Source organism: Anas acuta, chromosome 1 (assembly GCF_963932015.1).
Source record: "Anas acuta chromosome 1, bAnaAcu1.1, whole genome shotgun sequence".
Classification (NCBI taxonomy): domain Eukaryota; kingdom Metazoa; phylum Chordata; class Aves; order Anseriformes; family Anatidae; genus Anas; species Anas acuta.
In genome coordinates this window covers 150,529,680-150,545,671 of record NC_088979.1, presented here as the reverse complement: position 1 = coordinate 150,545,671, position 15,992 = coordinate 150,529,680, and the positions used below count along the sequence as shown (strand labels likewise).

The window sequence follows — 15,992 nt, the reverse complement described above, 5'->3', positions numbered from 1 at the left end:
AATCTAATGATGATAGAGAAACTGAGTTACTAGGTATAAAAAGGGTATGAAATTCAGTGTTAATAAATGCATAGTAATTAATGTGACAGAAAAATAATTCTAACTTTACAACAAGATCAAAGAACATGTAAGTGCAGAGTAATAATAGTAATGAGAGAGTCCAATTATCATTGACTGGTTAAATAACATGTTTTTTGAATACCATACTCAGTTCTTGTCATCTCATCTCTGACAGAATATTGTAAAATACTCTGTAGAAACAGAAAAGGTGCAGAAGGGCAAGTAGTGTTATCAGGAATATGGGTTTAATATGAAGAAAGAATTACTCTGTAATTCTTTGGCTCGGAAAAAAAAAAGTGAAAGGTGATAAGACAGAAGGTTATACCATCACAAACAGGAGTGAGATAGTAAATAAGGAATGATCATTCACTGATTCTTATAGAACAAGAACAAAGGAACAATTTACCATGCAACTGGCACAAAACGAATCAAAAAGAAAAAGAAAAAAAAAAAAGAAGAGGTTGTTGTTTTGTTTGTTTAAATGTTTTTATTTATAAAGAAATTGATGAAAGCTTTATGAATAGACATTATGAAGCCAAAAATTAAGTGGTTTTACAAAGTGGTTAGCTCAATCTCTAAAGGCCAGAGCCATAAGATCACCAACCGCATGAAGTTCAATAAGAGCAAGTGCCGGGTCCTGCACCTGGGACGGGGAAACCCTGGCTGCACGTACACACTGGGCGATGAGACGCTGGAGAGCAGCCTAGAAGAGAGGGATCTGGGGGTCGTGGTAGACAACAAGTTGAATATGAGCCGGCAGTGTGCCCTGGCAGCCAGGAGGGCCAACCGTGTCCTGGGGTGCATCAAGCACGGCATCGCTAGTAGGTCGAGGGAGGTGATTGTCCCGCTCTACTCTTGGGGGTCTTCCTGGCTCATATGCACCTTCTCGCTGGATTTCAGGCTGTGGAAGCAATAGTCACCAACCTGGCAAAGGAAAACTGGCTCAGTGCTGTCAGGGTTTAACACCACCAAATTACCCTCTGACAAAGGCAGCTCATTAGGAAGAGTGCTTCCCTTCTGTAGGACAGGCAAAGAAATCTTTATGGGTTCTGAAGGTCCATGGGGACCTGAAGGGACAACAAGGTAGTCCCCAAATGCATTCGGGTGAGATTCAGGAAAAAAGACTGGGGCTTGACCTGCAACTGGGACCATGACACCAGATTTCCCAGGAGCAAACTCATGGCAAGAACGGTCACTGGGGAGCTGGGGCTCCTGTGGGTCACAAGGCAACTTCCCAGCAGTGGCAAGTGGCAGGTGTGTGGAGTCACTGGCTGATGGCAGTAAGAGGCTGTCTGTGGCGATATACTCTGAGGGGCACTGCTGAAGGGATGTGGCACAGGCAAGAGCCTTTGGAGCTTTCTTCTCTTCTGGTTTCACATTCGTGCCTTGCCCACTGGCTGGGGGGAGTGGTGAGACTTCTTTCTTATCATTGAGGTGTTGCATCATTTCCTTCTGATCTGGGAGCTGGAAAGGCTGCTGAGGACCTGCTCCTGGCTGCTCTTGTCTTCGTGGAGCCTGGGAACAGACTTCATTTGGGAGGGTCACATACTGTAGCGACACTGATTTCTCTTGGTTTCCCACTGGATTCAGGGTCACATCCAGGGGACGATGAATCTCAGGCTGGGAGGACATCACTGGGCTGTACAAGTATGGACCATTGAAAGCGAAGGAAGTGACTGCTGCCTGGGAAGCAGTACGTGCATCAGCACTGTTTCTCCTTGAAACAGGAAAGGAACGACCAGCAGTCCGATTTAGGCAGACAACTGGGGCACGCTCTGTCACATTTAAAGCATGGTATTGGTTCTGTACGTCCAGTGCAGTAGGTGAAACTTCTGTCTTTCCAGCCTGCCCTTCAGGAGACTCTGCCGAAGTCTTCATCTGCCTGAATGGGAGAGTTAAAAGTTTCTCATGAGAGATATTCCTGTGGTAAACATTAAATATAAACACACGCTGAGTCAAAATTTTAAGTAGCTACAAATATGGTTAGAATAATCTTTCTTGGTTGACTTGGCTTCTATCTTGACTAAACTAGATAGCAAAAAATGGTATCCCAAGCTCCAAAGCAACTGGCACAGGCTTTTTGATGACAGAACACTTAATTATATCCTCCCACGAATTAGGGAGCTCTTTGAGAGTCTTATTCACAGTGTCACTATAATGTGCTGTTCATTCACCTGTCCACAACTTGAAGGAAGCTAGGCTGATCCATCTTCTCTGCAAGGTTGTATTTGAAGTCCAGCTGGCTGTTTGCCACCCAGTTTCCTAGATTCACTTTCTGAAAAAAAAGAGAAAGCAGACATGAGGAAAAAGAAGTGTCTCACCAGCAGCTGAGTCAAGAAACATACAGTTCTCATGGACAACAAAAACAAGTAGCAAAGCCTACAGCATCTAGCAAGATGCTGTAGTATGACTAGCATGTGCTTTCTTTTTTCCAGAAGAATGTTGCTTAAAACCCACTTTGAAGGCCTTGCCACTGACTTAACTTTACATAGCTTAGGGGTATGAAGCTGTTCCCTTAAAGAACTCATAGAATGTTGCAGGTTCTCTCCACAATAAACATCAAAGCTATTGCTTTGCATAGTGTCTGCTCTACAGCATCATATGTGACACTCCGGGCAACATTTCACCTATACGGGTTTAGTGTCTGTCATCTGTATTAGCTGACCAGAGAAACAGAATAATTGAGATGTTTACAAAATTTAGGATAAGGTGATTCAGTGCAGGGATGAAAAGTTTCAAAACCGTGACACTAAGGCAGTGAGTGCTTGTGGATCAAGAAACAGGTAAGAAATAGAAGAAAAAAATATTTAGGTGCTTCCTAGAGTGGGGGAAAAAAATATATTTTAACTGAATTATCAGGCAAAAGAAATTAACACAAGACTTCAGCATAAACATATCCATTTTATCTGGATATATAAAAAGCATACACAGGAGCATCCACGTCTATTTTTTTCCCATCTATTTGAAAATGATGTGTTGAACCATTATACTGCAGTGATGAATTATACCACTGCAATGTCTAATTCCATTTTATAGCAAAATAACAAATGTGCAATGTTTAACAAACACATGTCTACTACTACAAATGTATGATTACACATGTTAAATAGGGTCTGAACTTCTCCTAAATAATGAAGAGACTAATCAAAGTATTTGTTCATTATAAGTGAGAAGACAAAGAAGAGCTTTTAAGATTACTGGGAGTCATGAATAAAAGAGAAAAATAGCAAAAGGTACAGGTCCCTCTTACCTCCAAGTAGCTCTGGATCAGCAGACTCTTGCTGGGGTTTGGAATCTTTTCCTCCCACAGTTTCTTCTGCCTGCAAGAAAAAAAAAACACAGGTTTTCTCAATGTGACTGCAATGGGAAGAAATTGCCCCGTACAGCATGCTGCTCTGCTCAGCAAGGCACCACCAAGGGTCTGTGTATCAGGTTTGCATGGCAAGGTTTTGGCAGTGGGGGGCTGCAGGGCTGGCCTCTGTGAGCAGAGTGGAGTGAGAAGCAGCCCTGCAGCCCCCAAGGTCATGCAGCAGGAGGGCAGGAGGTGCTCCAGACATGCAGCAGCAGTGCCCCTGTGGCCTGTGGAGAGGCCCCTGGTGGAGCAGGGTCTCCCCCTGCACCCATGGGTCCCACATGGAGCAGATCTCCACGCTGCAGCCCCCCCATGGGTGGAGGAGCCCCCGGTGGAGCAGGTGGATGTGGCCTGGAGGAGGCTGCGGCCCATGGAGAGCCTCCGCAGGAGCAGGCCCCGGGCTGGAGCTGCAGCCCGTGGAGAGGAGCCCACGTGGAGCAGGGCCTGGGGGAGCTGCCGCCCACCCGTGGGGGACCTGTGCTGGAGCAGTTTGCTCCTGGGGGATGGATGGACCCTGTGGTACGGAGCCGTGTGGGAGCAGTGCTTGAAGAGCTGCTGCCTGTGGGCAGCCCCCGCAGGCTCAGTTAGGGCCGCATCCCGTGGGAGGGACCCCATGGGGAACAGGGGCAGAGAGGGACCATGAAGGAGCAGCAGAGACAGTGTCAGGGACTGACCGCAGCCCTCAGTCCCCATTCCCCTGCAACCCTCAGTGGGGAGGAGATGGAAAAGGGTGAATGGGGGGAAGGTGGGTTTAGTTATATATATATTTTTTTTTAGTTTCTCACTGCTCTTGCTTGTTAGCAATAGGTAATAAATTTCATTAATCTCATTGTGCTGAGTCTGTTTTGCTCATGACGACAATTGCTGAGCAATCTCCCTGTCCTTATCTCAACCGTTGACGCATTTTCATCGTATTTTCTCCCCCTTTCCCTTTGAGGAGGGGTAGTGAGAGAATGGTTGTGGTGGAGCTCAGCTGCCCAGCTGGGTAAAACCACCACACTCTGGCAGGCCACCACCCAACTCTCACCTGCACACAGACACTCATCAGGCTGCCCATTGCACACCAAGGCTCACCTCCACACAAACCACTCTCGTGTCACACAAGCAATGCCTCACAACTTTATTCCACTCACATGGCCAACACGCTGCTAAATCTCCTCCTCACGATGCAAACCTACCTGAGGAAATACTTATAGCTGAAGGAAGCAATGATTAGCAAAGTGATGATGAGAACTGGCAGCATCACTGGTAGAAGCACTGGTGACATAACTGAAAGAGAGAAAAGAGAAATAGGGAACCACCTACAGAGGGGCTGCTTCCCATAACAGGTTTTTCATTTTGGTCAGTCTCCACACAAACACATCAGAGAAATGCAAGTGGCACAGCACAGGATGCAAACAGGCCTTTTAACTGTTGGGATCCCCTCCCAGGTGGGAGAGACCAAATGTGGCCTGAACACCTTACTGATGACCACAGAAGTTCATTGTTTCCTTATTGATTCTATTTTATTTGTTACTGACATCTGAGAAAACAATTTATGCTAATAAAAAGCTAGTTAGGTACCTTACTGCGCTATGAACAGTAGGCAGATCTTCAGACATCTTAGGTCTGCCTTATTGTGTTCAGTGCTGGAGAGATGGGAGTCTCAGATTCTCCTGAGCTTCCTCTGCTAATAGCTATAGCTGAACATCAACAAGACACCAATTTCTTCAAAAGTAGTAGACTTTGCCCCAGCTGCTTTCTTACTACTTCAAGCTTCATCAGGACAAAATACATAAGATCCTATAACTTGGGCACAAGACCATTCTGATAGCAGACATCCTGCTTTTAAGTTGACAAACTACAAAAAACATGTTAAGGTCTGTATCTCCAGCACACTGTACTAGGTGTTTTACACAACCCCATATTCACTCTGTAAATAGAAAAGGCTGATGATTTTCATCCCTCCGTCTTCTTGCAATTGCAGGCTCTTCAGTCCCTGATAGCAGAATGGACTATTGCAATCAAGAAACAAGGAAGATCTTTTGTGCGGGATCTTTATTTGATTCTCAGTCTGGAAAACGTTACAGCTGGCTGTATTGGTTTTGTGAAGAGAAGTAGGAAAGATGATTACAAGGTCAATTCTGCTCACTGTGCTCATTAGCATTGCTGCTGTTCTGTAAGGCTGCACGCAGGAAAGCTATCTCGTTTAGCAAGCATACCTGTTTCATGGCTGGGTCTAACTTCAACATCCACTGAGAGAATCATATATTTCTATAGAGACATTTCATCAACTATGAGTGCAGAAAACGTTACAAAACCAGGGCATATGAGAAGTACCATTCGCAGTTTCCCAGCTGAACTCCTCACTCCATTCACTCCAACTGCTCTGGTAGTCTGCACTATTCACCATTGCACGCATTTTTCCCCTATATTTTGTAGATGGTGACAGCATCTGCAGGGTGAAGATGAAGGGAGGTTCATCATTGCTGATATTTAATGTCTGCAAGGTCTGGGGAGAAGAAAGAAACACAAATGACAGAGGTGAGAGGAACTGTCGTTACCATTCATCCAGCAAGGAGAAATCCAGGACTACTGCACTTCCTGTGACTTACCTCATTATACTGGTTGTGTTTCCAGTACTGGACTTGGTATTTCTGTTTTATGAAGTTGTACTGAAAAGTGTGTTTTTTCCACCTTAATTCATACTCGTGGTCCTCTGTCGCTTTCACAGACACATTTGTAGGTGGTAAGACCTTAACTGTAACACAGAAGAGATCTCAGAATACAAATCAACATCCAGATCCTGCACTCCCTTTCACCATTGTGAGTAGTATGCAGAGACTGAAAACCGGGTTGTGTCGTGGAATGCAGTAAGTCTCAGCTTTCTAACACTTCTTAATTCCCCATATCTCCATTTTTAAGCCAAATATCATAAACCAGTGCATCCATTAAATAACAGAAGATCCATATCCATTAATGCTGACAGTAATCTCTAAATGTAGAAAAGCAGTGAAATGATATTTCAAAAGTCCATACTCATCCACCGTGTTCCCAGAGATTTTCAGCTCTCTTGGAGCTATTAACTGCTATCTTCAAACACTGCAGGGGCTCCCCCCAGTTCTGGTCTGTAAAGAGCAGCACTGGTACCTCCAGATGCATGCAGGCAGAGATGATCACCTGGCACACCTCACTCAGCAGAGCAGCCCTACCTCATCCAGTGCTCCCGGGGACATTGCACCCCAGGAGCTCCACCAGCTTCTTGCAAAATCACACAGTGACAAACTTCCACAAAACACCTCTCACTACAGCTCCCTCACACCTGGGACAATGGCAAAGGACAATGACATTCTGATTACAGGGAACTCAGTGTGGCAACGATTGTTCCCAGAAGAGCTCTGGGATTTCTGCACAGCAGTTTCTACTATCGCCACCGTCCTGAGAGCAGCAAGTGACACTGAGAAACTGCACACCTGCAAGCCACATCTCCCAGACCTTCTCTTCACCAGCTCAGCTCTTCTCCTTTCCTCACCACCACTTCCCCACACAGCCACCCCTCCCAGAAAACTCCCAGCAGAAGCAAGACACAACACAGCAGCTCACTGTTCTTGTAGGCTTCAATCACTTTCTCCTCCGTCTTGGTCCGGACAGACACATGGTACTGGCTCTGACTGCTGATGTTGCTAACAGGGATCGCACAGCTCTGCACCACATAGGGGATGTGGGGAAAGGTCTTCTCGTACACGGGAGAGCATTCCTCTTCCCTGGGGGGAGAAAGGAGGCTGTGCTGAGATCAGTGGGAACGGGACAGAGCAGAAGCTCAATGGGAGAGGCGTGGGCACTCTGCCATTGGCAGATCACATACGCGGATGCTGGAGTGGCCCTGAAGAACAAGCCAAAGATGACAGAGTTGGTGATCACTTTCTTCACTTCCCAGCTGCACGTCAGAAGATTTACACCATTGAAGAAGCAGCGAAGGTTCCTGGGCTGAATGGGTTCCTGGCCTACACAGAAGATCAGAGTAAGCTAAGTGACAGAAAAAGTGTTGTCACAGCCTTTGTCTGGGTCTGCGTGAACAAGGTCTGTCCAATGGGATGGAAATGCCAAACACTCTGGAAGAGGCAAGATGGAGACTCGCTCTTATTTCCTTTTCAAACTTCTCCACAGTCTTCTGGAATAATACATGTATACATGTCCATCCAAGTAGAAACAAGACTGACACAACAGGAGACTATCAGGGGATATCTCCACAAACCAAAATACAAACCCAAAACACAATCAATCCCCACAGAGAGCAGTAGACCCATGGAGGGGCACGGCCATTTCATTATCACTAGGCAGAACCAATTGAAACAAATTTTGAGGCTTTCTGAAAGAAAGCAATGACTAGAAGGGACCACCCCTGTGACTTCTGGTGCCATTCCTATTCCTTGTAAGTAAGGTTAAACAAAGAACAGTCACAGAATGACAGAATACTCAAGTTTGAAGGGACCCACAAAGATCACAAGGCCCAACAAAAAGTCTCCTTTGCTGCTTACATGAATCATTTCACTGTTGTCAAGCTGAGTTGAAGTGAACAAATTAAATGGACTGTAATGGGGGGAAAGATAAAACAAAGTACCATCTGCATCCTTCTCAGCAGATGCCTCAGTTCTCCTGGGCCCATACGCTCTTCCAGCATTGTGCCAAACTACGTTCCCCAGCCCTGGCTTCTCTGCCAGCCCTCCCATCCCTGCACGGCCCCACTCCAACCCACGCTACCTTCAGGGGTCTCCCAGGACACATCCGTGCTCCACTCGCTGAATGGCCCAGAGAAGCCTTTGGCCTGCTGCGCTCTGGCTCGCACACGGGCAACGTATCGGCTCCCCATCATGAGGTGGCTGAGGTGGCAACGTGTGGTGTTGGAGAGCAAGCGCAATGCATCCTTCTGGTAGCAGGGAGGACAAACGGGGAACAGAGAAGAGGTGGAGGGAAGGCAGGGAAAGAGCATGAGGCAGCTCCAGCCCAGCAGATGGACCAGCTCCTGCAGCTTGCAGAGCTTTGACTGACTCCAGCACCAGCTGCACAAGAGTCACAGCACTGCCCAGCTCAGAACTGTGTGGAGTCTGCCCAAGACACTTGTCGTGGTTTCAAATGTATTTTGCCTTTCTCCCACATGAGCCCTTCCATGGGCTACGCATGAAACATGCTTTACTTTCATTTGGGAGGGGTTCAGGGCAAAATAAATTCCAACTCATTTGCACAGCTTTTACCACAAGCCCTCAACTGCCCCGAAGGGTGCCACCCAAGTCAGGACAGCCCAGCTCATCTGCTCTTACCTCCCAGGACTCCCAGTCCCGCTTGTAAGTGACTTCATACTCCAGTGCATTGCCCAGCCACTGGCTTCCTTCAGCTGCTGTCCAGGTCAGGAAGAAGTCTCCTGAACTCTCTTGAACTTCAAGGTTTTGCGGCGGAAGGGGCTGAACTGGAAGGTGAAGGTGCAACATGTGAATTGAGACAGGGACATGAAGGGAGGAAGAAAACATCTAGATAAGCTTCCCTATTTTCACAGTATCTTATCATATTTTACAGCAAGTAGTTGCTTGTTGAGAGCCCCTTCCATGTCTGGCTGCTCCCAGAGTCTTGCCCATTCCCCTCCCTGCCACATCCTCTCAATGTAGAACAGTTTGGCCGTTTTCACAGTCTAATTGCAATTCACTTCCTGACTGATCTGCAAAAACATTCTCAAAGATCTCAAATATTCATTGGAAAATAGAACTTGGCATTAATTCCTTACCATTTTGGAAAAGATGAACATTTAGTTGTGTTTCAAGAGTCTTGTTAGGTCTGAAGCTGTAAATATGCTTTATCCCTATTCCAAAATATTCTATATTTTTCCGACAAACCCAGAAGATGTAGGGGTCTGAAGTCTCAGGTAAGGCACGTTCTGGATCACGTACGCAAAGCATCTTGTTCTCACTGTGTAAAGAGGAAGTGATCTATGAAGATCTGATTTGGAAACATATTATTCATGCAAAATTAAATGTCTGAAACCAATTCCATCCCATTCTGTTGTTCTGATTTACTTAGACACTTATATCCTCATTATCACTTTATCTATTATTCTTGTTTTGCATCAATTAATATGACTAACATTTTTAACACCAGGATTTTTTTCAAAAAAAATTCTTCACATTTCAAAATATGTAGTAAAATCGTATATTTTGGTATGGGTCTACTTTTGTGGGGTTTTTAGCCTAACTCAATAATCTCATATTTTTACGTGAGAAATAATATGATGAAAAATAGTATCATGAAAATGCATTTTTACTTAGAGTGAAATGTAATAAAGTTTCCAAAGATCCTTAGCTCCTTGAAGAAATTCATTTTGCAGTCCCGGAAAGACATATAATTTTTTTTTCTACAACCAAAATGTACTTCTATACCCTGTTCAGTTCTGTCAAGGGACCTTATGCATTCGTTACAGATTTCATCCCAAATATTAGGTGTCAATTTAGATAGCCTTTTTTCAGGCCAAGGAGCATCATAAAGATTAAAAACAATACTTTAAACTAGTCAGAAAAGGATAAGCTTTGTGTGCTTGCAATAAGCTGAGCTGCTGGAGAGATGTGTTGCTTCTCTTCATACCCTCTGGAATTTTGCTTGAGCCTATGGCTTCATGTGCAGTATATTACATTGTTCCCATTCAAATGAGAAATACTGTGTATAACTGAGCTCAAATACTGTTTTGAAGGATAGGATGGAATCTCCTACACAACTATATGCCAACAAGGATTATCCAACAGTATTGATATCTTGAAAAGTTGGGTATTGGCAAGGAAACTAAGGATATTCCTGAAGTATGGATGGGATCAACCATACATGTCTGTGCCCTTAAACAAGAAAGTCAGCCCAAGGGATGTGAAGCCTTGATGATATTTCTATCTGCCCATCAGCACCAGCTTATAGTTTGAGATTTAGTCAACTACTGTTCATCTGTGAGTTGACCGTGTTTAATCATTGGCCATTTTGATTTCAGCTGTCCACAATTAATAGCTGCTTATCTGATTAGTTCACTTCAGTCATGTTTCCTGTATGATCCACACAAAACATTCTATCATATAAGCATTACAGAGCATTTCCCAAAGGTACAAGAATGTTATATCTTCTTTTTCTTTCAGAAATATTAGCTTCAGGGTCCTGTTCCAAAGCCTTCAACTGATTTCAGCTCTTTTAGGTAAATGAATTCTCTCTTACTTACAACAAAATCAAGAGTTCTTTCCTTCCCCTTTCCTTCCTGTATCCACAGATGCTAATTCATTTTCTCAGCTTTCCATCTTTATCTTCCTCTCTTCCTTGACTATTCCTCCCTCTCTATCCTTTCTTATCCTCACAATGGATTGAGTCTGGTGATTCAGTTCCCTTTTCATAAGGAAACAGATGTAGTAGAGAGATACTGTTATAAACAGACCAGTATCTCTGGGAGGAAGATTGATAGCACAGATGAACTTATCAGTTTTTGCTGTCTCACAAACACAGTCTATTCAAGTTCTTCAGAACTGATCAAAAATATACTCGGTGATGCTCCTAAGTAGGCAAAGCAACTGGGGAAATGTCTCCTCCCTGCTAGTTTCATGAGCAACCCTCAAGCCCACTCTTGTTCTGACACGACCTTCCCCACCCCATGAATAGCAACATATACACCCCATCATATTTTCTATCCATGTTCCACAACAAAATCATGGAGAAATAATTGAAAATATGATAAAAATTGCTCTCTTATCACAACCTAATAATTTCTTCTCTTTTAGAAGACAATAGCAAGCACGACTTTTACTTCAACTCAATGACAGGAAGAGGTGAGGCCACTTTCCAAAAATCTGACTGCCAACCCCTGGGATTCCAAGTTGTGTCCAAGTTCTCACTGGACTTTTATCCAGCACAGTACATTTCAGGTACTTACTTCTGAATGCCATCATTTTGGTAAAGAGTTATACGAAGGAGGTCATGAGCCTCTTTATGCTCTTTCCATTTGCACGTCATGTGTGAGCTGTAGTCATTGTCGCAGCTCAAGCTCTTCATTGAGACACTACCTGAGAAAGGAATCCAGGAAAAAAAAATACCACTGATTACAAATAGAAATAGTGAGAGAAAGCAGGAAGTACCAGCAGTTCCACAGGAAGATCCAGTCTTTCGGATGTTGCTGTTGGTAGCCCATGCACCCACACCCTGTTCCTGCCCACTTTTGTCTATTCTCATTCTCTACCATCTGAACTATGTACCCTTATGTCACGGTCTAGTCCTCCTTCTTATTCACTCATTAAGCAACAAACTTGTTCATTTTCTCTGTTTGTTCAGCATTTCACCTGTTCATATCTCCAGCCACAATATAACCTATCTGTCTGCAGACTGTCTGCATTTGAGCAAGACACCTGTTCTCCTACAGCACACAAGACAGTAGCAGAAGCAAGTAGAAAATGAGGAACACTTTCAGCTGAAAGGAGACAGATATAAAAAGAGAGGGAATAAAAGCAGAATAAAAGAAAATATAAATTTGAAACTCACCAGTAACGGCTTGGTCACTGAAGACCAAAGACAGATTCAGCAAAATGATGAAAATCTCTTTCATGTTCATAATGTTCTTTGCACATAAGTTTGATCCTAATTCAGAATATAAATGATTTAATTGCAAACTCTCTTTTTCAGCTTATTGTGGAGCTTCTCGTTTTCATTTCATGTAAAGAGAAGTAAAACTGAATTAGGGAACTTTAGTCATTACGCTGTGCTGAAGTGACATTCAGAAAGAACTACAACACAGTTATTGTGAAAAAAAAAAAAAAAAAAAATCAGAAGGAGCTTTTTAAAGTCTTTACTTTAGGACAAAAACCTTGTCTTATTTTGTGAACCTGAAAAATGACCAGAGAATGAAAAGGTAAATGTGCATTTCCAAGGAAGTGCAGGGATTCTTTCAGCTAAGACTATTAGCCAGAAACAATCCTAATCTGTGAAAAGAACTCAGCCTTCAAATTCATTCATCCTGCTCTTCATGCTTAGAGCCTTCATAATGAACCCCAATGTTGCTCTGCTTTCTTACTTTTCTTTTAAAAAAAAAAAAAAACATTTTCCAACTGCATACCACATATAGGAGTTGAAATTCCATATTAATTCACTTTCAGGTTTCTCTTCAGTATGCTACTGTTTCAGCTACTCCCCAAACAAGCTGCAAATTGTACAAATACATCAAAATAAGCTATTTCTCTTGCTTTGGTGATTGCCAAGATCCAGAGTAGATTGAGTGGTTGAAAGACCATGGACCACATTCTTTAATACTGAAATTTGAGCACTTTTGGCTGTCTCACATTGCTTTTTCAAAAGTATAATCAGCTCGCAAAGCTGACACTCTTGTACTCAAGGAACATGCAGTCCCTAGCTAATTTCTACTTTAGGGGAGCGTGCAGAGAGCTCCTTTTAAATTCTTACTGACTTTCAGATTCCTGAATGCTGCTTTTTGACACCAGAAACAGGTGGCTGAGCCCTTAAAGAATCATCACAGTTAAGAGACCCCTTAACATCTTCCAAGTCTTTGAATGAGAGCAGACCCTTCTATTTTGCTTTCCCCAGAAAGAAGCATAATTCCTTTACCTGGATCCGGAGCTGTCTGTTAGGCGATGATAAAACTTAATGGTAAGTCTCCCTGTCCAGCTTTCCCCAACAGCATCAGAATCTTCTGATGAAGAAATCAGCAAAAACACGCTTCCTTAGAATTGGAGACGGAAGCTATAAACAATTGCAGGATTTTCCTGGCGAATACATCTTTAAAATAAGTGTTGTACCTTCTATACCTTCAAATGTCAGTTTTATAGAAGTAGACCACACCCTTTCAAGGAAAGGAGTTGCGTATGTAATTGCATAGCCTGTACTTCCTATTTTAACCCCACTCAGATAGGATGTTTAACTGGGAAGAAAGGGGAAGGAAGTATGCCATTGGTAATCTGCATGCTAACAATTAGCTGATCACGGTGCTAGTGTATTTTCAGAAAAAAAGAGCTGGAAATGGGAAGATTGACTGAAACAGAAAGGAGAAAGAATAGCAAATATTTCCCTGTTTTTTACTCTAGTGTTATTTCTTGCTTTATTGTGGTCTAGACAATCTTCAAGGCTGGGATCATTTTGTACTTTTTGTTTGTATGCATATGTATAATTAGAGGGGGAGAGAATACCTTTATCTCTGTAATCTCCTAATTTGAGTAATATTTTAAAATCCTTTAGGTTTTACTGATTTCAACAATCAATACTTGATCATAATTTTATAGTACATAGAGGAAACAAAAGAAAACTCATCAGAAGAGTTGATCTGAAGTTATCCTATATCCAAAGCAGCTACACTGTTTTAAAACCAGCTTCAAAGCTTAAACCAGTAGCCTTTAATTATAAGTTCTATATGAAAATTAGGTAGCCCTAAGGGAAAGTCCTGCACCTGGGGATAAACAGCCTGAGGAACCAGTACATGCTGGGGGCCACTCAATTGGAAAGCAGCTCTGCAGAAAAGGAACTGGGGATCCTGGTAGACACAAAGTTGAACATGACCCTGCAACATGCCCTTGCAGCTAAGAAGGCTCATGGTGCTCTTGGCTACATTAGGCAAAATATCACCAGCAAGTCAAAAGAGGTGGTCCTCTGCTCTGCTCAGCATTGTTGAAGCCACACCTGGTACATGCATCCAGTTTGGGGCTCCCGAGAACAAGAGAGACTGCTACTAGGACTTCGCTAAATCCCCATACTAGAACTTCTCTAAATCCTTATATTACTGACCAAAACCATAGTTAGCACAGTTAGTTTCTCACAAAAGCTACGTCGATATAAAAAGGAAAGAAAAAAAAAAAAAAAGAGTAGTTTGTGAATAAGGAAAGCATTTATGGAGCAAGAAGGAGGATCTGGGGGTACCTGAGGAAACTATGTGTCATTGGGACTATCAGGATGTGTGCATATAAAACCTGTAAACAAGGGGGTAAATACGTGAATTTACTGCATGAGCAGAATTTACTTTTCATTACAGTATAAGGGCAGACAAGAATTCTCCTGCTCGGACTTTAAAAGGTAAAAGTAAAGGTAAAAGTAAGTTTATATTTATTCTTCCTCCTTTTTTCCCAGCAAACATTTTCATTCCCTTTCCTTCTTCACCCAAACAGCTCCTCCATCTTACAAGAGACTTGCTAAGCTGCTGGTTCCATCAGAGGATCTAGCTGTCAGTGAAAATCTTCAGATGATAGTTGCTCTGTTGAACTCCAGGAAGAGGTGCCAGGCAATCCTGCAACCAGAAGCTTTGCGTGCATATGTGCCAATTAGTTTTCAGATGTACAGTGAGGTCTCCTGCATATCACATGATGCAAGATTACTAACATTATTATTGTATTATTATCACATTGTTATCATATGTATAGACATATCATATGTGTATTAATATATCATTCCATCTCTATCCTAAAACATATTGCTAAAATGCTTTTAAAGTGGGAAGTTACATTTTATAACATTTAAGTAAAATAATGTCCACTAGAGCCTTCCATCATTGGAAAAAGGAAGACAACCTATGTCTCTCGTGAGTATACATTCTCTAGCTTTGAAATTTAATATATGTGGATTATTCAGGCAGAACCTTTGTACCTGGAAAACAGATGTGTCCTGCAGCATGCTACAGCTCTTTGAAGGAGCATTTTCTTATTCAAGTCTGTACAGTATTGGTATACTGCTAGAACTCTGCACTTAATGAAGTGTCAAGTCAGAAATGATTTATGGATCCTAGTATAGTAAATTATATGCTTATTTGTAAATATAAATTACTTCCATTATTACAAACACAAATATATGCATGAATACAGGACTACAGGTAATAGAATATTAAAGATTATGTATAATAAGTAAGTTTATGCATATATATCAGGAAGAATAATAAAAAGAAAGGGAAAAAAAAAAAGTAAGGGATAAGTCACCTTAAATACTTCTGTTATCGGTGAAGATTTTGCTACCTGACAGCATTACAGGTAACATCTAAGAAAAGGAGAAAACATAATTTTGACAGTTTTTGGAGGGGTAGGTTGATTATTCATATATGGTTATGTAACTGTTCACCAGTACTTCCAGATAATTACCAGTCTTACCTTTTGTCTGTACAAATTATAAGAGCAGTTCAAGGTCAAACATTTCTTTTAGAAGTGCAGTTTTATAACACAGAAACTAACACATTAATCCAAAGCGAAATATTTGAAAACCCTTTTTACTTCTTATTTTTTACTGATTGTATCTATACAGGATGATATCCTTTTACACCATGACTGCACGGTGTTTTTAAAATAGAGTATTTTAGATTTCATACAATTTACATAAAATATAGATGATTTGTAATTCTAACAAGCAGAGGTAAATTTGTTCAAAAAAAAAAAAAAGTTAATTGCATGACCATTAAAGAAAAGGTGGAAAGGCTTTCTTTTTTTTATTTCATTAATGAACCCCTGCTTAAGAAAATCTGAATAAGTAACATTTGAACTCTTCCAAATTCTCTCTCTTTCAAGGGAAAAAAAAAAAAAAAAAGAATTATTTCACATACACCCCCAAAAAACACTCT

At 42.2% G+C, this 15,992-nt stretch overlaps 1 protein-coding gene across 3 annotated transcripts; it reads right to left on the bottom strand.

Annotated features, from left to right (window-relative positions):
• Window positions 1–521: 521 nt before the first annotated feature.
• LOC137847132 (cytokine receptor common subunit beta-like) lies at window positions 522–13,296 on the bottom strand. 3 transcript variants are annotated; one of them, XM_068665445.1, is made up of 14 exons: window positions 13,013–13,296; window positions 11,936–12,123; window positions 11,334–11,463; window positions 9,168–9,349; window positions 8,710–8,855; window positions 8,153–8,318; window positions 7,257–7,395; window positions 6,995–7,155; window positions 6,007–6,152; window positions 5,732–5,903; window positions 4,591–4,681; window positions 3,311–3,380; window positions 2,235–2,335; window positions 522–1,942 (listed from the first exon to the last, which is right to left on the bottom strand). In XM_068665445.1, the coding sequence occupies exons 2-14, from the start codon at window positions 12,003–12,005 to the stop codon at window positions 910–912; spliced, it is 2,607 nt and encodes an 868-aa protein (XP_068521546.1). In that variant the 5' UTR covers window positions 12,006–12,123; window positions 13,013–13,296; the 3' UTR covers window positions 522–909. The 3 variants fall into 3 exon arrangements, with proteins under 3 accessions (XP_068521546.1, XP_068521543.1, XP_068521549.1); XM_068665442.1 differs by having other exon boundaries at window positions 11,936–12,088; XM_068665448.1 differs by having other exon boundaries at window positions 11,936–12,031.
• Window positions 13,297–15,992: the final 2,696 nt, after the last annotated feature.